Here is a 24,172-nt window from a genome sequence, read left to right on the forward strand (position 1 = left end):
CAGTAAAATACTTTCATTCTAACTCTCCTAACCATGAAGACACCTAAGGCTCCTTTGTTTTTTAAAGACTCTTCTCTGTACAGATCATTTTACACTCTATGCTCTGAGCCCACAGCTGGTCCCAATAATTCATTCTGACTCAATTTTGCTACGCTATGGATTTAGTTATCTTAGGAAGCTCCTTCTCATGAAGCACTAAAAATCCAGGTAAGAATCATAGAGTCAGAAAATATTTAAATCAACATTAACTATCTTTAGCTCAAAACAGGTAAGATACATGCAAAGCTAAAATATACTGTCTCTTTAAAAGTGTGCAGTACAAATATTTTATTCCAAATTTTTATTTTTTACTAACAGATTCTCTTATTCAGATAAAGGTAACTCATGTGACATTGTCTTATAAATACAGTTTGTGTCATATAAATTTTATGTTGCATTCTCTGGGATAACCTCTCAAAAGTTCAAAATAAATGGAAAAATCCATGTGGTGTGCCCAGTCACAGGAATACAGAAAGCCTAACACTCAATTCAATACTTAGGCCAGGCTACTTAAGATTACAACTAAGCACTGACATTGCAATCACAATTTCTGCCATTTCCTTAATGACTAGTTAACACCAGCATACATATGAGAATTTAGATGAAACTTGGGCACTGAGTTATCATGATACAGTGATCTTTAAAAACACTCACCTTCAAATGACTACATTCTACGTTACACAGAGAACACAAATGTGGAAATATTCTTGGAGATGCTGCATAATAATCATTCATCATAGAAGGAGTTGGAAGTCTCTTCATCTTCTGGGCATCAGCATGCGAAAACTTTGGTAGCCAGGATGCTTTCACAATCCCAAAGGGAGACCGAATGGGGATGTCAGCCTCTGACTGGTAATTCTTTTTACTTCCTCCCGATCCATGTACATTAGACGAATTAATGACAGGTTCACGCGGGATCCGCTCTTGTTGGCTTACAGTTGAAATTAATTCCGATGAAAAAGGTTGCTGGTTCATAGGAGGAGGAATCAGAGACTGACTCATTGTCTGATTAACTGTCTGGCTAATGGATTGGCTGACAGATTTTACAGGTTCAAGGACTGACTGTCCTCTTGAAATGTGTAAACCTGACATCTTGCTTCCACTCTCAACTGGGAAAAAGGACTGATTACTGGAGGACTCACTGGGGAAGTCCATCTGTCGAAACACATCTTCAACAGGAAACATAGAATTACACATCACATTTGGAGCAGGAACAGATGCAGAAATGCTTGGCTGTGACCGAAACTCATCCTCGACCTCATCGGTTGGAATTTCAGGATCATAAATACGTACTTCAAGTGGATCTTCTGTGTAGCCATATTTGCTTGCATGCCCATAATCAATCACATTACTCGAAACTGCCTCATTACCAAGTGTTTCTTTATTTCTGCTCCGAGAAGGTAAATTAGGTAATCGGCGCCCCATTTTTCGCATTCTTATATCCCTCAAGATTAATGGCATATTTTCAGGAGTTAGCTGTTCATCAGGATAGCGACTGAGTTCTTCTAAGTCTTCATTAGATAATCCAAAACTTGCTAAGATACTTGAGGCACTCTCTTTTGTATAGCGGCTCTGTACTTTAGGACTCTGCTCTGTAACCTGTGTTACAGAACTCTGCTTCACTCCCACTGACGCAGATATATGAGGCTCATCATCCCATCGGCTACCATGAGGCTTCTCCTTCTTTTGTTGTGCTTCATGAAAATCCAATTTTTCTTTGGTCAATCTTGGATCAGTTTGGTGTTGAGTTACCTGAACATTCATTCTCTGTGGTTCCATATTCTGATAAGATTCATGGCAGGCAAATCTGTGTGGAATTCCACGGGCTCTCCCTGCTGGGTAAAATCTTGGAAGACCCATAGATCCAGGCCTCATAAATGGTCCTGGAGGCCTCATCTCAGAAGGGTTAGGTGCTCGTGGCCTCTGAAGTGGAAAGTTTCCTCGAGGATTAAACCTGGGTCTCGACATGGCTATTTTCAAGAAAGCCTGATTTAATAAAGTATAAGGTGGTGTTGAACTATGTGAGGCAATGGCATTCAGCTGCTGCAGCGCCAACTGAGTCTTAATCTGAGCAAAGTGCAAAGGAGATGGGCCCAACAGAAGTGGGTTTGCAATGCCCAGGTTCAAGGAATTCACAAGTGGTGCGAAATTTTCCAAGAATAACACAAAGCTGAAAGTTAAAACACAAATATTAGATCATTTTAACTCAAACTACTTCATGAAGTGGGTTCTACAGCCAGTGTAAAACATTTTGAAACAAAGCCATGAAACCATTCTGCATTTCATACATTTTTAGAGTTGTTTATGAGGATTTTAAACTTTCCCAAAAACTTGCTCTTCTTTCCCGAATCCAGAATACAAACCCCAAACCTCAAGCCAGAGTTCCTGTACACTATGCTGCGCTGGGTGCTGTCCTAGGTGCAGAGCGGCAATTACAACTCCTTTTAAAACTTCTTAGAAGTGTCCAAATCCTGCATGCCACTGGGGGATGGGGTGAAAATAACATTCAGTTGCTGTGGTCGGTAAGTTCTCAGTTCTTGTTTATCACCAAAGATCTCCCCCCTTCCCTGCACAGACCCTTTTGATTTTAGTGGAAAGGAATGAGTTCAGAATCATTCATTCACTTTATTAAAAATTTTTATCTAATATGACAATCATTATGAAGTATTCAAGCCAAGTAAAACATGATTCCTATAGGCAAAGTGCAAACGATGTAACAAGAAAAACAGATTGTGTCATTATTACAACAACACTAAAAAACATCAGGAATGGATTTATTTCTGGGAGAAGTCAAGAATACCTGAGTTGAGCTTCATAGGGTGGGTATCCTCTAGAGTTTTGAGGAAACTGGGAGAAGAGAGATTTCAGATAATAAGATCTTACTCAACATGTGTTTATCAAATTTTAGAAAATGCAGAATAGCCTAGGTTGCTGCTGCTGCTGCTGCTCCTCGGGTCGCTTCAGTTTTGTCTGACTCTGTGTGACCTCAGAGACGGCAGCCCACCAGGCTCCCCCATCCCTGGGATTCTCCAGGCAAGAACACTGGAGTGGGTTGCCATTTCCTTCTCCAATGCATGAAAGTGAAAAGTGAAAGTCAAGTCGCTCAGTTGTGTCCAACTCCTAGCGAGCCCATGGACTGTAGCCCACCAGACTGCCCCGTCCATGGGATTTGCCAGCCTAGGTTAAGGTTTCTAAATAAAATATTGTAATAAAATGAGAGACTGCTGGGATGATTTAAAAATTTAAAACTAATTAAATTTATCAACTGCATGTTTCTGACAAAGCTATAGTATTCTGGCCCAACACAAAATATAGCTTCAGTTAAGACATGTGAATCTTCAGTAACTCTAGGACTATTTAATAAAATTATCTATGAAGACAGAGGAAAAAAATACTTCTGAAGAACCTCTCTCCTTTATGCCAACTTTTAGCTACTGTTTTTACTGACTTTGGAATTTTCTCCCAAACTATCCATTTTCAATACTGTTCTCTACACCAATTCCTTCAGTCACAGAGGCTCAAAAGCATCTTATTTTCCATTTTTAACTAATTTTTTTAACTATAAAATTCTATGTATTCCTGTCAAAATCTCTAATATAGAATTTTTTTTCCTTTCACCATCATCACAACCCTACTGCAAGCTCTCATCACTCTCACCACAGCTGCCCTTCATCCCAATTCATTCTGTCATTACTAATATCCTTAAAGCATTTACCATCACTCCTCTACATAAAAACCTTTACCACTTTATTGCTACCTGCAAGATAGTGTCCAAACTTGTCAACCTGGCATTTAGTATATAATCTAATCTCAATCTACCTTTCACATTTTACTAGCCAATAATACTTAATGAAAAGTTTCTGCTACAGGGGCTTCACTGGTGGTAAAGACTCCATCTGCCAATGCAGGAGACTCTGGACTGATTCTGTGCTGTGGAGCAACTAAGCCTGTGCGCTGCAACTCCTGAGCCCATCTGCCACACCTACTGAAGCCCGCACACCTAGAGTCCATGCTCCATGAGAGGCCACCGCAATGAGAAGCCCACACACCACAATGAAGAATAGCCCCCACTTGCCACAACTACAGAAAAGCCAGCGCAGCAACAAAGACCCAACACAGTCAAAAATAAGTAAAATTAAATTTAAAAATGTATGCTACAGCCAAATGGGTCTATTTGCAATCTCCTGACCACTTTCAACATTCTTGCTTCCACACTTTATTCATACTGTACTACCTAGAATACCCTTAGCTCTGTGAACCAAGCTCACTCTTCAAGACTGTTTCCAAGTCACACCTTACAAGAATCTCTTTGCGCATTTCCTGTGGCACACTTTGGGCTTCTCTGATGGCTTAGATGGTAAAGCCATGCAATGCAGGAGACCTGGGTTCAATCCCTGAGTCAGGAAGATCCCCCAGAGAAGGGAATGGCTACCCACTCCAGTGGGAAGAGAAGGGGATGACAGACAACGAGATGGTTGAATAGCATCATCAACTCAATGGACATGAGTCTGAGCAAACTCCAGGAGACAGTGAAGGACAGGGGAGACTGGCATGCTGCAGTCCTTAGGGTCACAAAGAGTTGGACACGATTTAGCAACTGAACAATGGCACACTTTCAGCTATTAGTGTTAATAAATGCAGTAATTCATGCAATATTCAAATTCATTTCTAAACTAGTAATGTATGTCAGATGAGAAGGGTTTGAATTCTACAAGGTTCACCACTTACTATTAAGGTCTTGGATAAGCTACTTAACCTCTGGACCATAAGTTTTCTCATGAGTAAAATGGGACAGTATCTTCCTCTCTGGATTACTGGTAAGGACTGCTGCTACTGCTAAATCACTTCAGTCGTGTCCGACTGTGCGACCCCACAGACGGCAGCCCACCAGGATCCTCCGTCCCTGGGATTCTCCAGGCAAGAACACTGGAGTGGGTTGCCATTTCCTTCTCCAATGCATGAAAGTGAAAAGTGAAAGTGAAGTCACTCAGTCGGGTTTGACCCTTAGTGACCTCATGGACTGCAGCCTTCCAGGCTCCTCCATCCATGGGATTTTCCAGGCAAGAGTACTGGAGTGTGTTGCCATTGCCTTCTCCAACTGTTAAGGACTAAGTTAGATGAAATATAAATATGTATAACATCTAATAAAGGAGCTGCCCAATAAACGTTAGTGTCACTCTCCCTGCCCTCACTCCATTAAGCAGGGACCTTCAGGCAGGTAAATTACACTCCTAAGCATCAGTATTTTTTAATCTTTGCAAAGCAGAGCGGAGTTACATTTGGGGCAGGGGGGCTAAGAGATGAGCAAAAGCAGAAATCATAAAAATAATTTCTCTTTTCACATACAACCTCTATCCTAACAGACTCAGAAGAAGAACAGAGTTAAATCTCCAGAAAACAAGATCCATCCTGGAAGAACTACAATATAACAGGTGCTCTGGAAGTCCAAAAATAAAAGCAATCACCAAAATTAACTGTGTTTTATAAAAGATGTTTTGAAGCAATTAATTCATAATAATGGAAATGTCTTTTGGAAAAAAAAAAAACTCAAAAATGCAAAAAGACTGGAAAAAGGCAAGCTCCCCAACCCCCAACTAAACACTTTTTCTTTGACTATTATAAACTGAAAATCCACAGAGGTTCACTGATGCACCAGTATTTAAAGAATCAAATGTTATTGTACCTAACAAGTGTAACAAATAATTTGGGATCTTCATTAAAATAATCTAGAAAACAAAGGATGCATTTTGGCAGGGGTGAAGTGTGGTGTTTAGTGGATGAGGGAAGTTTGATGAAGCACAACTAGCAAAAATATTTGTTGAGGAAGGTGAGTGACGGGTCCAAAAGAATTTATTACCTTTCCTCTCTACTTTTTCACACGTCTGAACATTACCCCCCCAAAAAACCCCCCCAAAAAAGTGCTAAATATTAAGTATGAAATGTTTAACAGAAAACAAAAAAGGAGGGTTGGAGAGTATAAAACCAACATAACTTCATACTTCTCTATCAAATCTAACATTATCATACCAAAGTCTAACAAAGCCAAAATCAGCTAATCTGTTATGATTTTCAGGCAACATATAAATAACATGCAGATTTGTCTAAAATCTCATTTAGTTCATTTTCCCCTACATCATTCCTTCCCACCTGACTCAACTGACTTGTTATTAAACAGTTCATTCATTCAGATAACACATATCTCATTCCTCTCTGTTTCAATATTTATTTTGGTGGGGAAAAAACTATTTGTGAGATTGAGTAAAATTAAGCAAAATAAGCCAAGGGCTCTTGATATGAAGCCTCTTAGTAGCAATTAGGTTATCCCACACCAAAGAAAATAAACCTTAAGTCTTTTGAGAATGCAACTGATATAACCTAAAAACAATGTGGTAAGAAACAAGAACCAGTAAGACAAGGGTAAATTTGGCATTAACACCTGGAAAACAACTGAACAAATAAGGACAACAATTATAAAGCCTTTTTCATTTAACTCCAGGAGTTCTGGCCACAAAAAGGTTCATTCGCCCAACAAATTTACAGAGAATCAACACATCATTAAACTAACTTAGAAAAATCTGAATTGAGACCTGAGTCCTTAATTATTAATTACTTTGAACACAATTGTGATTAAATAATACTCACCCTTTAAAATGAATTTTTATTCTTGATGATATAAATAATATATGCTTGTTAAAGAAAACAATAAAAAGCAGCAAGTGAAATCCTTACCAGTAAAATCATTACTGATAATGAACTAATATTTTGATGGAATTTCTAGTTTTGTATATGTGCACACATACATGGATGGAAAGGGGAAGAAGGTACACAAAACTTCATTGTATGAACTATACTAGTTCTATTTTAAATTAACATTTTATTTTCCTATGTTCCATATTTTTCAAAAACAGGGTATTTAATGGTCAGAAAACATTCTGAACTCCTGAAGACAAGTAGCAGTTAAAAACGATCTTCCATGCCCTATCAACTAGAACATGCCTCTCTGAAACAAGATATAGTCAATGAGAAAAACTCTGGAAGCATCTAGTAGAAACTGAATTCTTGAGACAGAAATGAATAGCTTGATGTATTAAAAAATTCACCATTATATCCCTTGAGATACTTTCTGACATGTCCACTACCACAATCAAAAACTACTTGCTATTTTGATACAGTCTTTCAGATGGAAAAGAATCCTTCATTTTCTTTATACGTATTGATAAAGAAGTCTGAAATCTAAAAATATAAAAGCATCACCAAAAATTAGTCAGGCAGATCATAATGGCTCCAATTAGATTCACAATGAAAAGATTTATATCAAACCCCATACTTGAACTTTAAACCACTTCATGGTTTAAAAAGCATTTCGATATTCATTATCTCATCTGAGCTTACAACCACCAAGTAAGCAAGGGAATTCAAGTTTACGATTAAGTAAAGCCTTAGAACTAACTGGCAAGGTCACAAATTGAACTCCTCTCAATGTTCTTTCCATCCTGTATTCTAGGTACATAAAATTTAAATTTTATAGCTTTGTTTTTTCTAATTATTAAAAAAGCAATACCTGTTCATGACCACCCTCCCCAAAGAAATATCATCTTCATGACATGCAGAAAAGAACAGTCTTCTAACCTTACCACAAAAGGAAAACTACCATTAACATTACTTTTCTAGTTTTATACCCACATACCTGATTTGATACCCTGTGTCAGAGCAACTGTGTCTCCGAATACATAAAATCTACCTTCACACTTACTAACAACGCAAGTATTACACTGACCAGTTACTTCTGTGCTTTTCTCAGTTTAACTGGTTCTCAACCTTCTAATCTCCTCTAGTATATACAGACAGATCCACTCAGCCAACTCTCTTCTACCTTTAGTTTTGTCCCACAAAAGGTATGGAAGTCACAGAATTCTGAAGGTGTCACAAGCGTAAATACAGAATATCATGCTGGATGTTAAAATGCCAAAATGTGGCACACCTCAATGAAAGTGCCAAAGAAACAAAGAAAAAATAAGCAGATAACTAGAAACATTGTTTTTATCATGAAGGGCATCACAAACTTCACAAAGGATTGGTAACCATCATGATTTCAGATCTTAAAGAAAATGGAAGATCAACTTGCTAATAATGCACAATATCAGAAATAGATTACCATGAAAGCCATTAAAAACCTTGGATAGCAATGATTTGATAGTTATTATTTTCAGGAACACAAACTTTTTTATAAATAAGATACGTGAGTATAATTTTTACATGCTTTTTTTCTTTTTTTAGGAATATACATATTGTACACATAAATGATTCTTTACAGACAACACAGTATTCCCAGTAAATGATGCCCCCCTGAGATGGTGGTTCTGCTTATTACTTCAGTACTCTCAAAAAATAAAACACATTAGTCCAAAAGAAACCACCAAATCCAAACTGGAATAAAGAAATCTTTTCTGGGATTTTTTTAAAACTAGAAATGAGAAAAATCATAAGTACGGATAAAACTGTTGACAAAATGCAGCTGACAGCATACTCACCACCTTAGTGAGAAAGCACAAACACTGAAACAAAATAATGCCAATGTAACAGGTAAGCAGGACCAAGAGGTAACTATAGTACTGAAGACATTTACTACTCAGTTGTTCTTGAGGTAAAACTGCATCTTTGCCCTCCCTGCCCTCAAGAAGTGCATGAGCCAAAAAATGTTCCCACCTGCCTAGAATGGGTTTCCAAAATCTTAAATTTGTTGGTGTTCAGTCGCCCAGTCATGTCTGACTCTTTGCGACCCCATGGACTCCAGCATGCCAGGCCTTCAGTCTCTCACCATCTCCCAAAGTTTGCCCAAGTTCATCTCCATTGCATCGGTAATGCCATCCAAAATCTTCAATTAAGCATACCTAAATTATCTGGCCAAATGTCTTAAAATGCCAAATGCCTTAAAGTCTTTACAAACTACAAAACAGCGTATGTGTCTTTTTATGTAAAAAATGGAAACAAGAAGACACATATATCCACTTAGCTTAATGGTTACAAGAAGTAGGATAACCAGGAAACAAGTAGGTTACATAAGGGGTAACAGAAAGGACTGAAAGGAAATAAATGGAAATGATACTTTATGGAGTATACCTTACTATATAATTTTGACTTTCAGAATCAGGTTAACAATGTAATTTTTTTTTTTTTTTAATTAAAAAAGGATGGGAAGAAGAGGGGAAAGCTAAAACTGAAAGCAAACTAATTCATTTTTCAAATGAACACCATAGCTATTTAAAAGGGAAAAGGAAAACTACTTAAGTAATTTATAAAACCACTATTTGACTTAGGAGAAAAGATAACTTTTAAGAATTCTCACTCTTTTTAGTAGTCTGGGTTTTTTTGCTTTTTTTTTTTGCAGTGGTATGGATGAATTAATTCTTAAATAACTTCAGATATACCATGGGATCGAGAAGAGCCTAGGTAAATGTTTTATAGCACTGGGAACCAGGATTCTGACTGTGGAAAACAGGATTATAAATATACATATACAGGCTTTCCTGATGCTCAGATGGTAAAACGATCCACATGCAGTGCAGAAGACCTGGATTCGATCCCTGCATCAGGAAGATCCCCTGGAGAAGGGAATGGCTACCCACTCCAGTATTCTTGCCTGGAAATTCCACAGACAGAGGAGCCTGGTGGGCTACAGCCCATGGTGGTTGCAGGGTTGCCAAGAGTTGGCCGTAACTGAGGGATTAACACACACACACACATATACACACATGTGCACACATACACACATGTGCACACATACACACACATACATATACACATGTAAGAGAAAGCAATAAACAACTGGACAGTAATAAATTACAAACCACTGAAAAAACCAGGTGTCCACACCTCCATAGCAATCAATCATTGTAAACACAGAGGAATCACTAAGTTGGAAAATCACTGTGTAACATCATAGTAATGTAAAGATTGGTTCAGGCAAAAATCCTGAGTTAAATTTTAATGAGGAATAAGACATTTGGGTGGTGTTAAATCTCCACAGATCAGTTCAAGGGGGAAAAAAACATTTTGACCAAACCTGTGCTCAGACATCATAATTCATGAAGGGTAGATGGACTTCATCTATAGATCTGGTACCATGGGGGGAACATAGAAACTTGATTTTTCTGGCCAGGGACATATAATTTACTCAAGAGGAAACATCAAAAAAAGAATAAAAAAAAAAAATCCAAAGTGAGAAATGTTCTATTAAATGAAAGCAAACAGTATTTTTCAAAAATGTCAACCTCACAAAAGATAAAAAGACTACAGAATATTCCAAAGTAAACAAGACTAAAAAAACATGATAACTAAATGCAGTTACCTAATCCTAGACTGATCCTATACTAGAGAGGGGGAGAACTGCTACAAGAAACATTATTGGGTCAACTGAAAAAAAAATCAGAAAATGGTAAAAAAAAAAAAAAAAAAATCAAATCAACATTAAATTTACTGAGACTGATAACTGTACTATGACCACAGAAGAAAATATCCTATTCTTACGTAATAAACTACTAAATAACTAATAAACTAATAAAGGTTAAGAGTACAGTATGTGCAAGTTACTTTCAAAATAGTTCAGGGAAAAAATAAGGGTGTGTGTGCATTCAAGCATGCGAAAGGACAGAGGGAAGGGAAATAGGGTATTCCCCTGTCAGCCAGCATTTTAACTCATTCAAAAATAGTTAATGACCCAACACTGGGCTACCTAACATCTTAGTTACATCCTCAGTCAAAAAAGGACTATAAGTAAGTATGGCTACAGGCAGAAAACTGGCAATGATAAAAAAAAATCAGCCCTAAGCACTTTTTTGGATTTGGCTATTCTTTTTCTACATCATGTTCACTCCCTAACTATTGACTGTTAGTCAGACCATTATGCAATCCATAATAATCTGATCTTTGGGGAAACTTCCACTGATCTGAAGACACCCACCCTACTACGAAGGGTGCCAGCAAGTGATTTCATGCAAAATTGGGTAACTCCCATAAATAAAATTTCCGACTAACACAGCATAGTGTTTTTTTAAGAACTTAGACCCTAGACTCAGTGCTTTAATTCTGATCCTGGAGTGCTAAAAATGTGAGCCTCAGCAAGCTGATTAACCCATGACTCCACGTACTGTTGATGTAAAAAATGATTAAAATTATACCCCCTGACATCCAACAGATGGCTCAAAAAATGTTACATTAATAAACAAAACGCTTTACTTAAGAAGCAGGTAGTTATCTTTCATTAAGACCTAGATAATTTCCAAAAATATCAATACGGTGGGGTAGCATGTAAGAAATAAATGGGGAGATTTGAATAATTGACTGAATATCTGACATTAAGGAATTATTATTACTTTAGGTGTGATATTCATGTCTTTTTCTAAAATTTTAGAGAAAAATTCTGAACTATAAATTAAGGAATATGTCATAGGAATTGCTTAAAAAAATAGGGTGGAGAGCAGAGACAAGATTTACTTATAATTGTTGTAAATTTTAATTGTTGCAGCTGGGTGATAAGTATATAATACTTTCTGCTTTTGTAAAGACTTAAAATTTTCCCTAATTAAAAAAAATTTTTCTAACAAGTGAGGAAATTAAAAAGAATAGAAAGTTGGTAACAGTCACTCATTAGGCAGAGACAACAAAGAAATCACCTGAAAGTTTAATAAAATGGACTAGAAATGAGGCAAGGGAAAAGTATGAAAACTTAAAGACTGTAACAATAAATATATTTTGGTATTTATTTAAGGGGCTCAAGAGTTGAAAAATAATCCAAAATATAAGTTTCCCAAGGTAGCACTAAGAAAATATCAAAATATGCACACCTTAAAAACTCCTTCTCCTAAACTCCCTGAACTTTTTTCTTTTCAATACAAAACCATTACTCTTGATCTTCACTGATCATTAGAGCTGTGTTTTATTTTATACCTTACCTTTTCCCTACCATGTTTTTTTCCTTTCCATTACTCTTATTTTCCATATACCTATCTTCCTCTCATTTTCATTTCAATCACAAATTTCAGACTACAGTAAATAAATAAGTTGAAGCAGCGAAAGAGTAAGAAAAGCTAAACATAAAGAAGGCTTACTGGCTTTAGCCACAAGTATAATTACTTTCAGTTTGGAGGATCTCTAAACCACTTCAACATTCAGTGGCTTGTTTACTTGCAAAACACCCCAAAATATGTTACTGGGTACCCAGACTAGAAGCACTATTTCTCAGTATATAAAGCATTTTATTAATCATTTGGACAGATTTTTTTCCAAACCCTGATCAGTATACGGTAAGTCATAGGAGCAAAGCATGATTTGGACCCCAAAGCCTGTGTTCTTACCCAGACTCTGGCAACCATCAGCTGAGTTCATTCACCCGACCTGTGAGTATCTAACACAAACTAGGCATTGAGACAGATACAAAGATGAGCCTAACAATCATATAAATAAATGGTTACAATTTTGATACGTGCTTCAAGAGGGGTATACATAAAGTAAGAGAGGTATACATAAAGTTTATAGATGAACAAAGTATTTTAATGAAACATTAGATGATCTTTCAGCTCCAAAATTCTATCAATTTAACCTACATTCTTTAAGCCTCTTCTTTTTATTAAGAGGGACTATCTGCAGGTTGCAATTTTCTATCCAAAGATGCTTCCAAAGCACCTAAAAATTTGCAGTAGTACCAACTAACATTTATTAAGCACCTAGTTATGTCTCAAAGGATAGGGGCTTTTCACACATTTTCTCCCTCACAATAATTCCAGGCAGGAAGCAGTATTATTACCACTTTACAGACAAGGAAATAAAAGTTCAGGAAGACTAAAATAACTTACCCCACATTTCACTCAGACAGTAAGAGGAAAACTGGGATTCGAAGCCAAATCTTCTGATTCCAAAGCCTATTCTCTTTCCACTAAACTATTTGTCTCTCATTTTCTTTCACTACATAAAAACAAAATTTCCAGAGATGACCTTCTTAAGAGCACCCAAGAGAAAACCTTTAAGACAGCCATGAAATACAAAGTGATCACTGATTCTAAGAAGCATTTTTAAAACCTGAGTATCTGCTGTATACACCTTCCATAACAAAATAACACATTACAGTTACAAAACTAAAATATAACCAATACTCAAGGTAATAGATATGTGTGACATAAAGCTAGTAATAAAAACGGATGAGATTTTGTGATTTCTTCCAACTGTTTTATCTTTCCCTCACTTGGTTTCAACAACCAATCAAGGGAATGGTCCAGCATATTTTAGTGTACTAATGTGTTAATTTTTAAAGTGTATATTATTTAAGTGTCTATTACATAAAATATGTATATTACATATTATTTTAAAGTGTATATTACATAATTATTTAAAAGTGTATATTACAAAGTATGGGAATACAAAATAAAGTGTATATGAAATGTTGCCAAAAAGAAAAAGAATACAACATAAGCCCACTAAGTCTAGAATACCTCATCAACAATATTTAAAGCTATGTTGAAATAATGTAAATTATGCGTTCATTTTTCTGTATAAATTTCATTAACCTCATTTTTGTAAGTTTTTTCCGTTTATCAATTTTAATTGTAAATGAGCCAACAGACATCCTTGAAAAATACATTAACCCTTTACAATAAAAAAAATTTTTTGTTTGCACAATTCCAAAGCTGGTTAGAAAAAGAATTTAAACCAACGTAAGTCGCCGGATCCCTATAACAAATTTTTTTCAGAACTCCTCCAGATTAAAATAGTATTCCCCCCCCCCAAATTTTGCCTAGGAGCAAATTTTAAGATTAAGAGGAAATAGCTTGAGGCAGCCTTCACTGTCTAGTTCAATTACAGGTCTTGTAATAATAGAAGTCTCCCTCATTCAGTTATCTCAACAGAAGATCTGTTTCAGCGGTCCTCAAGGATTCTCGTATGTGGTACACTTTCTCCCCCCAACTTGAACAGAATGGGCCCAAGCTAGGAATCACTAGCGATCCGCATTCTCGATTCCTCTGAGAAATCTGGAAGTAAGTATCAGAGCAGTTCGTGAGCCCTTCGTATCCCGCACAGAGACGACATTCTCTTGGCTTTCATTCCCGCACAAGGCAGGCAGAAGAAACCCGGACCAGCCAAAGCCGCTACATCGTACGCTCCCCCTTCACCTCAGCTCCCCCTTCCCCAGCCCCGAACACAAACACGTTCTTCTCCTCCACGCTTCTTATACAATGTCGCTCGCTAATGGGCTCAGCTCGAGCTCCACTGCCTCTCCTCCGGGCCCGACGGGAATGGTTCCTCCCTCCGCGAAGCTCCCTCACCACCGCTTCCTCCTGTCAGGCCTGGCGCGGCCCGGCCGGCCCTGCGCCGATGGGGAAGGGGCAGCCACGGCCTTGCCAAAGGGCTGTTTTCGTTCCTCCGCCCAGTGCAAACGCGTCAGGCGGCTCTTTCTGAAGCAGGGTCCTCGCCCCGGTGCCCGACCTGCCCCTCCGGAGCAGTGCGGTGAACCGACGCTGTGGCTGGGGAGCCAAGCTCCCTTCCCATCCCGGGGGTCCCCCAATCTCCTCCCGCCCCCGCCGTCAGCCCGCCGCCATTTTGTGCGCAGTCGCTGCGACACAGATACAATGGTCGGCCTGGACCGTACAGGAAAGGCTCAGGACCTCCACGCTTTGGGCTCCCGCCTTCCAATCCCCTGTTCCCCACAAGGCAGCCGTCCTACCTATGCCTACCCGACTAACCGCCGGATTCCATTTGCGCCCCACAGTTTAGCACTCAGCCTCCAGTCTCGACGCCGAAGAAGCTACCGCCTCCAGAGAGCCGCACGCATGCGCGTCTGCCGAGCCTTGGCGAGCCCTCATCTGCTGCCCGCGCCTGCGTACCCCCGGCACATGGTTCTCCCGTAGACAAGAGAAACCGACCAGCGAAACTTGGTTCCGGAAGGGGGCGCTCTCGCGTGTGTTACTCCAGGCGTCCCTGGCAAAACTCCTGCACCGGTATCAGTGCCTCTACGATTCCGTGCCTGTCCAATACTATCCTGTCCAAATCATGAGCATATGTAAGACCTGCATTGTCCCACCTCCTCCATTAAGTCTTCCCTGATCATTTTTGCCTTCAATAATACATTAAAATAAATAGTACTCATCTGGCATTGGATATTGTAATGCTTTGCCTGCCTTTTATCCTCTATATAAAGATATAGAAATAGATATATACTTGCAATAATGCGAGGTCTATCACAGCCACTGAAAATGTCAGGAAATATGAATTCAATTAAATCTTATTGAGGTAAAAGCTTAACACTTTAAAGATCCTTTCTTGAGTTGTTAAACAATAAAAATACCTACCTAATGTGGTAAAAGAGGCTTTTGAACTGTGGTGTTGGAGAAGACTCTTGAGAGTCTCTTGGACTGCAAGAAGATCCAACATGTCCATTCTAAAGGAGATCAGTCCTGGGTGTTCTTTTGAAGGAATGATGCTGAAGCTGAAACTCCAGTACTTTGGCCACCTCATGCGAAGAGTTGACTCATTGGAAAAGGCCCTGATTCTGGGAGAGATTGGGGACAGGAGGAAAAGGGGACGACACAGGATGAGGTGGCTGGATGGCATCACCAACTCGATGGACATGAGTTTGAGTGAACTCCTAGAGTCGATGATGGACAGGAAGGCCTAGCCTGCCGCAATTCATGGGGTCGCAAAGAGTTGGACACGACTGAGCGACTGAACTGAACTGAATTGAATGTGGTAAATACTTTTAACCTTTCTTTTACCAATTAAAAACCTTGGGTTGAGAGAACCTGAGTAACTTCTCAACGTAACTCTACTTTGTAGAGTTCAATCACTGGCAAAAATTCAAAAAAATTCAATCATTGGCAAAATCTGGTCAAATTCACAAATCCTGCCTTTTCAATTCAGTTCAGTCGCTCAGTCATGTCTGACTCTTTGCGACCCCATGAATCGCAGCATGCCAGGCCTCCCTGTCCATCACCAACCCCTGGAGTTCACTCAGACTCAATGTCCATCGAGTCAGTGATGCCATCCAGCCATCTCATCCTCTGTTGTCCCCTTCTCCTCTTGCCCCCAATCCCTCCAAGCACCAGAGTCTTTTCCAATGAGTCAACTCTTCACATGAGGTGGCCAAAGTACTGGAGTTTCAGCCTTAGCACCATTCCTTCCAAAGAAATCCCAGGGCTGATCTCCTTCAGAAAGGACTGGTTGGATCTCCTTGCAGTCCAAGGGACTCTCAAGGGTCTTCTTCAACATCACAGTTCAAAAGCATCAATTCTTCGGTGCTCAGCCTTCTTCACAGTCCAACTCTCACATCCATACATGACCACAGGAAAAACCATAGCCTTGACTAGACAGACCTTTGTTGGCAAAGTAATGTCTCTGCTTTTCAATATGCTATCTAGGTTGGTCATAACTTTCCTTCCAAGGAGTAAGCGTCTTTTAATTTCATGGCTGCAGTCACCATCTGCAGTGATTTTGGAGTCCAAAAAAATAAAGTCTGACACTGTTTCCACTGTTTCCCCATCTATTTCCCATGGAGTGATGGGACCAGATGCCATGACCTTCGTTTTCTGAATATTGAGCTTTAAGCCAACTTTTTCACTCTCCTCTTTCACTTTCATCACGAGGCTTTTTAGTTCCTCTTCACTTTCTGCCATAAGGGTGGTGTCATCTCCATATCTGACTTTATTGATATTTCTCCCGGCAATCTTGATTCCAGCTTGTGCTTCTTCCAACCCAGCGTTTCTCATGATGTACTCTGCATATAAGTTAAATAAGCAGGGTGACGATATACGGCCTTGACATACTCCTTTTCCTATTTGGAACCAGTCTGTTGTTCCAACTCAGCGTTTCTTATGATGTACTCTGCATATAAGTTAAATAAGCAGGGTGACTATATACAGCCTTGACGTACTCCTTTTCCTATTTGAAACCAGTCTGTTGTTCCATGTCCAGTTTTAACTGTTGCTTCCTGACCTGCATTTAGGTTTCTCAAGAGGCAGGTCAGGTGGTCTGGTATTCCTATCTCTTTCAGAATTTTCCACAGTTTATTGTGATCCACACAGTCAAAGGCTTTGGCATAGTCAATAAAGCAGAAATAGATGTTTTTCTGGAACTCTCTTGCTTTTTCGATGACTCAGCGGATGTTGGCCATTTGATCTCTGGTTGCTCTGCCTTTCCTAAAACCAGCTTGAACATCTGGAAGTTCACGGTTCACGTATTGCTGAAGCCTGGCTTGGAGAATTTTGAGCATTACTTTACTAGCGTGTGAGATGAGTGCAATTGTGCGGTAGTTTGAGCATTCTTTGGCATTGCCTTTCTTTGGGATTGGAATGAAAACTGACCTTTTCCAGTCCTGTGGCCACTGCTGAGTTTTCCAAATTTGCTGGCATATTGAGTGCAGCACTTTCACAGCATCATCTTTCAGGATTTGAGATAGCTCAACTGGAATTCCATCACCACTAGCTTTGTTCGTAGAGATGCTTTCTAAGGCCCACTTGACTTCACATTCCAGGATGTCTGGCTCTAGGTCAGTGATCACACCATTAGGATTATTTTGGTCATGTAGATCTTTTTTGTACAGTTCTTCTGTGTATTCCTGCCACCTCTTCTTAGTATCTTCTGCTTCTGTTAGGTGCATACCATTTCTGTCCTTTATCGAGCCCATCTTTGCATGAAATGTTCCCTTGGTATCTCTAATTTTCTTGAAGAGATCTCTAGTCTTTCCCATTCTGTTGTTTTCGTCTATTTCTTTGTATTGATCGCTGAAGAAGGCTTTCTTATCTCTTCTTGCTATACTGCCTTTTGGATACCACCAAATTAATATCAACTCCCCCGTTTCTAGCATCAGCTTTACCTAGTACCCAAGCAGATGTACGTCTTTTATTCACATTAAAACTAGCATAGAAAATGCTGAAAGAAAAGTCTTTTATAAAATATCTTACTGGATATTCATTTCATACTAAAAATTTTGATAGAGGCAAAAAGCCAAAAACAACAAAGAAAAAGCCAAGCTCTCCCAAAACTCCAAATAATCAAGGTTCAAGTGTGATTATCTCCTTTCATATATTTCTTTATATTCATATAAACATACACAAACATGTTATTTGCGTGTAATTGGAAATGTTCTTCATTCTTTTTTCCCCAAAGATTTACACCTTAGCCTGCTGTTTGCTTTCCTGATTACTGACATTTCTCCAAGTAAATCATATAAATTCTTTTTTAAATAGTTGCATAAAATATTCATAGTATAACTCACCCATCAATTAATTCAACCTGTTGAACACTGAAGTTGAGACTACAAACATTGTTTTATACAAACAGCCTTACCAACTGATATTTTTTATTTCCAAAGGCAAGAATCCCAATAGTGAGACAGCCAGATTAAAGGAGATAGATAATTTAATTTTACTAGATATTGACACAACAGTTTTCAAAAAACTTATATGAATTCCCATCGTTATTAAATATGTTAACAAATAATCATTCTCTACAACCTCACTTCTTTCTCTAAACTCTAAAATAGTTTAAAAAATCAATGGACCTGTCTGCTCTTTAACCTTGGTAGAATTCACCTTTGAAATACCTCTTCTGGCGCTTTTTCTAGGGGTTGCTCTTAAACAACTTTCTCTAGATATTTTAAGACATATAATAATTTGACTAGAATTTCTCTCCTGCCTCCACAATCATTCTTGTCATTTACATTCTCCTAGAAAAAGCATCCATTCCATCTAAGTTTTCTTATTCATTTCCCTAGAGTTGGGTGCTGTAACCTCTTATATTTACTTCCTTTATGTTGCTCCTTTACATGGCCTTATTTCTATAGCGCTTATCACCTTCTAACATACCTTATGGTTTATCTCATTATTTCCTACCTATCTCCCTCCACTAGAACATGAGCTCTATGATGTCAGGGACATTTGTCTGATTTTTTTACTGCTTTATCTCTTAATACCTAGAATGATACTTGGCACACAGTAGAAAATCAGTGTATATCTGACGAAAGGATGAATGATCCTGATGAGTTTTTTTTTTTTTTTAAAAGCCCTTTTAATACACTTTGTATTTCTAATGAGCTGACTGTCTCTTTTATAAAGAGCTGGTGCTTGTATACAAGGAATATAACCCTTTGTCAAATATGTCGCAATTGGTTCCTCCTCATTGACAATTTTTATTTCTTAGTGTCTTTTGCCATTATAAAATTTAAATGTAATCAAATTTGTCACTTATTCTGTTATGACTTCTAAATGGTGTGGGCGTTTTGTTTGTTAATTGTTTGCTTTCGGTCTAAGAAGCCTCATCTCACCCCCCCACCCAACCCAAAGCATATACACACAGAAATTATCCAAAAATTCTTCTAAAATATCCATATTTTTGCTTATATTTTTATAACTTTTTTACATTTAGACATTCAATTAATCTAAGATGAATTCTTTGTATGATAAAAAGTAGCAACCTAACTTTGTCTTCTTCCAAATGTATTACATCAACCATGAAGTTTCCATACATTAAGTAAACAACCATTTCTCCCTTCTCTGCAATTTCTTCCCTTTAAAAAAAATGACAACAAATTATTAAATTCCTATATATGAAAATGGATTTATGGCCTCTCTAGTCTATCCTATCAATCTTTTTGCCTACCTATGGGCCAGTGCCATTTGTTCATCCACCAACTGATCCAATAAATATTACTCGAGGGCCTACTCTGTGCCAGGAGCCCTCTGGGTACCAAAGTATCAGTGGCAAACCAGAAAGCAACACTAACTCCTGCTCTCATGGCATCTCCAGCCTTAATGGGAGGGACAGACAATAAAGTAAGTATGTAGTATGTCAGATGGTGATAAGTGGTATGAGGAAAAACAAACATAGAAATCAGGACATAGGGAACCAAGAGATGACAAAGGCTAAAATTTAAATAGGATGGCATCATTAAGAAGGCAACATGTGAGCAGAAACCTGACTAAAGTGTGGGAATTAAGCATAAGCTGCAGAGATATTTCGGAGAAGGCAATGGCACCCCACTCCAGTACTCCTGCCTGGAAAATCCCATGGATGGAGGATCCTGGTAGGCTGCAGTCCATGGCATCGCTGAGGGTTGGACACGACTGAACGACTTCACTTTCACTTTTCACTTTCATGCACTGGAGAAGGAAATGGCAACCCACTCCAGTGTTCTTGCCTGGAGAATCCCAGGGATGGGGGAGCCTGGTGGGCTGCCGTCTATGGGGTCGCACAGAGTCAGACACGACTAAAGTGACTCAGCAGCAGTAGCAGCAGCAGAGATATGTGGGAGGAAGAGCTTTCCAAGCTTTCAGTGTTTTACATTTCACTGAGGTGTTTCACTGAGGTGAAAGCCAGCTTGGCATATTTGAGAAACAGCAAGAAGGCTAACAAGGCTGCAACAGCATGAGTAACTAAGGAGATGAGTGGAGGGAAACAAGGAATACTGGTTTAAGCTGCCATAAAATACCACTGGCTGGATGACTTAAACAACAAGAACTTATTTTCTTACGGTTTTGGAGGCTGGAAGTCCAAGATCAAGATGTGGACAGGTTTGATTTCTCCTGAGGCTTCTCTCTTTGGACAAGAAAGTCGGCCACCTTCTTGCTGGGTCCTCAAGTGGGCTTTTCTCTATGCCTGTGCATTCCGGGTGTTTCTCCCTTTTCTTAAAAGAACATCAGTCATAATGGATAAGGGCCCACCCATCTGATCTCATTTAACTGTAATAACCTCTTTAAAGGGAAATAAGGCAAATAAGGAAAATGATGAAGCAAGGGGCTGGGTTATGCTTTCAATAAGGTAATCAGAGAGGTCCTCCCTGGAGAGGAGAGAGCATGTTGGGTGTGTTGGAGGAATAAGAAAGCCAGCTCAGCTGAGGTGACAGGATGTAGGGGAAATTGAAGGTGGAGAGGTATCAAGGAACCAGATAATGCAAAGCCTTATGAACCACTCAAGACAATATAACAACACTGAATAAAACACTAGATTAGGAACTGACCTTTCTAGTCCCTGCTCTGATACTAAACTCATTGAGTTTCAATCTCTTTAAAGGGAGGGGACCAGATTAGCTTGCCTATTAAGATGTGTCTGGAAATCTCCTATAAACTGAAGGATGCTCATCAATATTCATGGCAAAATATTTAGTCTCTAAGTCATGTCTGACTCCTTTGTGACCCCATGGACTATAGCCTGCCAGGCTCTTTAGAGTCTACTATATTCATGCTACTCCAGGATTTCATGTCATCTAGTCTCCTTGGACCACTTACAGATATTCTCATTCCCATCTAAAAATGTCTAATATCGGAAAAAAAGCTATCCTACCCCATATCCTCTTCTCACCTACACTCTATTTTACAATTCCCCACCCTCTTATTTTACCCACTCTGTTTTCTGACTGGTCAGACAAGTACGGAGCGGCTCTATCCAGAGCTCAGCTTCTGCCCGTTCAGCACAGTCACAGCTTAATGCCTAAACGTATTAGAAAAAGAATAGTCATCACAAACATATCCTGTGATTTGTTAACATAAATGGGGCTTTGTTTCAATGACAAAGAATCTCATCGCCATTTCATCTCAATTGCAACTATCCTAATAGAATTTGGAGGCAACCATTGTCTTTAGAATCCAAATCTAACTACTGGGATAGACAAGGGGCCATGATGAAAATTTGAGAAATCCCACACCATTTCAGGTCCTGCAACAGAACAAAAACATTGAGAAAACATAGTTCTTACTGATACTTGAATTTTGCAGGATTTATGCCAGACTGTAAGTTGTGTAGCCAAGTATAATATATAGAGAATTGTAGAAACTAACTCAAGAAAACTAGATATTTTTCTGAGTTTTTATCATAGCTAATGCAATGGTGAACTGAAATCTGTTTGCCTCTTCTTAAGATGGTTTCTAAATCAGTCCACAAATTCTTTGATACATTTCACTTCACAAAGGGGAGCCCAATTCCATTTCCTCTGAAGGAAGGTTCGATTTACCAGATTGTTTCTAATGAATAGAATGTGGTACAAGTGATGCTATGTGACTTGCAAGGCTAGGCCATGAAAAGAGTAAACTCTGACTGACTCCCTTCTCTCCTTGGATTACTCACACTAGGGAAAGCCAGAGAAGCCCATAAGGAGAGAAATTAAAGATTCCAGCCAACAACTTACCACCAAATTCGCAGCCGTTTCAGGGAGCCAGTTGGGAGACAGAACCCCCAGCCTCAGTGAAGCATAAATGACTACAGCTTAAATCAACATCCTGAAAGCACCTTCATGCCTGAATCTAAGGAGGAACTGCCCAGCTATGAATTCCTGACCCATAGAAATGGTAAGGATTAAAAAAAAAAAAAAAAAAAAGTGTATTTTTGTTTTGGGCCATTAGGTTTCAGGGAAATTTTTTATGTAGCAGTACATAACAAATGCCTTTGTTATCTGAAGATTAGGGTCTCAATTCATTAAAAATACAAATCAAAAGCATATCAGCCAGTGAACAAGCACCTGGGATTTAGAAATAACAGGATTTTGATTTGAACTCTAAGCAATACAAAGAAATAGTTTCCTCATGCAAAAAATATAAGAATAATCCTTTACCTTCAGGATTTTCATCTTATGAATTACTTACCACTTTATTTTGCATGTGGGCTTCCCTGTTGGCTCCGACAGTAAGGAATCTGCCTGCAATGCGGGAGACCCAGGTTCAATTCCCTAGGTGGGAAGATCCCCTGAAGAAGGGAATGGCAACCCACTCCAGGATTTGCCTGGAGAACTCCATGGATAGAGAAGCCTGGTGGGCTACAGCCCATGGGGTCACAAAGAGTTGGACACAACTGAGCAACACACACACACATATCTCTGTATAAATTCTACATACCAGCTACAAAAGCAACTCAACAAAAAGGTCCATTTCAAGAGTGGAAGCATGAAGAGTTCTATAGACATACTCCCCAGTGAACCAAACATACTGGCGAAAATTATTTTTAAAGACAATAATTTAAATTCTATGTAAATTGCTCTAAAGGTACATGGCAAATGAAGAAACATTTAAGAAAATCTACTAATTCTTGGTAAGAAGTGAAAGTTTGTGGCACTTTACCCATAACCCACTCACTTGTCACTCCCACCAAGCTCATGTGATGGAAACTCTACTCTAGGTTGTACTGACAAGAAGATGGGCCTCCCTCTTCCCTTGACTCCAAAGGGATATGGCTTCCCCCACCCCCAGAAGGATGAGCCGCCAACATTTCTTTTCCCTCCTAACTCTGTGTAACAGAGAATAAATTTTAGGCAAGTGCAGCATAGAGGTTTAGGGCTCCCTTCTTAAGCCCAGACCACACACATAAATTGGAGGCTCAATCCCAGATGAAGCAGGCCAAAGATACTGTGGCCCTAATTGCCCTTGTCCCAAGCTATTGGTGGGCTTCCCTGGTGGCTCAAACAGTAAAGAATCTGCCTGCAATGTGGGAGACCTGGGTTTGATCCCTGGGTCAGGAAGATCCCCTGGAGAAGGGAATGGCAACCCACCTGGCAATTCCTGCTTGGACAATTCCATGCACAGAGCAACCTGGTGGGCTACAGTCCATGGGGTCCTGAAGAGTCAGACGTGACTGAGTGACTAACACTTTCACTTTCCTTCAAGCTGTTGGCAGGACAGAGACTCGACTCCAGGAAGACCAGAGGCTACCGCCTCACCCAGTGATCTGCTCTTAAGCAGGGTTGTCATTCCAAAGAAGTGGGCCACTGTCCCTAACACCTGCTCTGGCACAGTGGCTCAGAAATTTTGCCCAGGTAGAAAGGCAGCCATAACAACAGAGAGCTCTTAATCTCTCCTAAGAGGAAATGACTTTATTTAAAACAGTATAGAGAAGTTCAAGCCTAAGCCAATTTTTCTATTATCTCAAAAATAATGGAAAAATTGAGTTAAGAAATTAAAAGGAAGTCTGATAGCTTCAATAATAACAGCAAGCTAAACTGTTAGGTCAGCAAGTTTAACAGAGAGAACCAGTGAAAGAAAAAAGCTAAAATAGCCTTCTAGGGACAGAAAACATGTCAAGAGACTAGTCTCAAAAAAGTACGCTAGTAAAGGAGGCCAAATTTAATTGGACCAAACTACAAAGAAATTTATGTCCCAGGGTACAGACA

The 24,172-nt window shown here is 39.1% G+C and overlaps 1 protein-coding gene across 8 annotated transcripts in view; it reads right to left on the minus strand.

The window, feature by feature from the left end:
• The window catches only part of ZNF638 (zinc finger protein 638), a 90,716-nt gene extending 75,848 nt beyond the window's left edge, over positions 1–14,868 (minus strand). For 3 of the 8 annotated variants that reach the window (XM_024998652.2, XM_024998650.2, XM_024998648.2), the window contains exons 1-2: positions 14,763–14,868; positions 694–2,209 (exon numbers count right to left, since the gene is read on the minus strand). In XM_024998652.2, coding sequence (XP_024854420.1) covers positions 694–2,007 — 1,314 coding nt within the window. In that variant the 5' untranslated portion in view covers positions 2,008–2,209; positions 14,763–14,868. Of the gene's footprint in view, positions 1–693; positions 2,210–12,890; positions 13,000–14,752 lie in introns of all 8 variants that reach the window. The other 5 variants (XM_024998651.2, XM_024998647.2, XM_059891250.1 and 2 more) reach the window with 4 other exon arrangements.
• Positions 14,869–24,172: the final 9,304 nt, after the last annotated feature.

The sequence above is a fragment of the Bos taurus genome, chromosome 11 (genome assembly GCF_002263795.3).
Source record: "Bos taurus isolate L1 Dominette 01449 registration number 42190680 breed Hereford chromosome 11, ARS-UCD2.0, whole genome shotgun sequence".
Taxonomy (NCBI): domain Eukaryota; kingdom Metazoa; phylum Chordata; class Mammalia; order Artiodactyla; family Bovidae; genus Bos; species Bos taurus.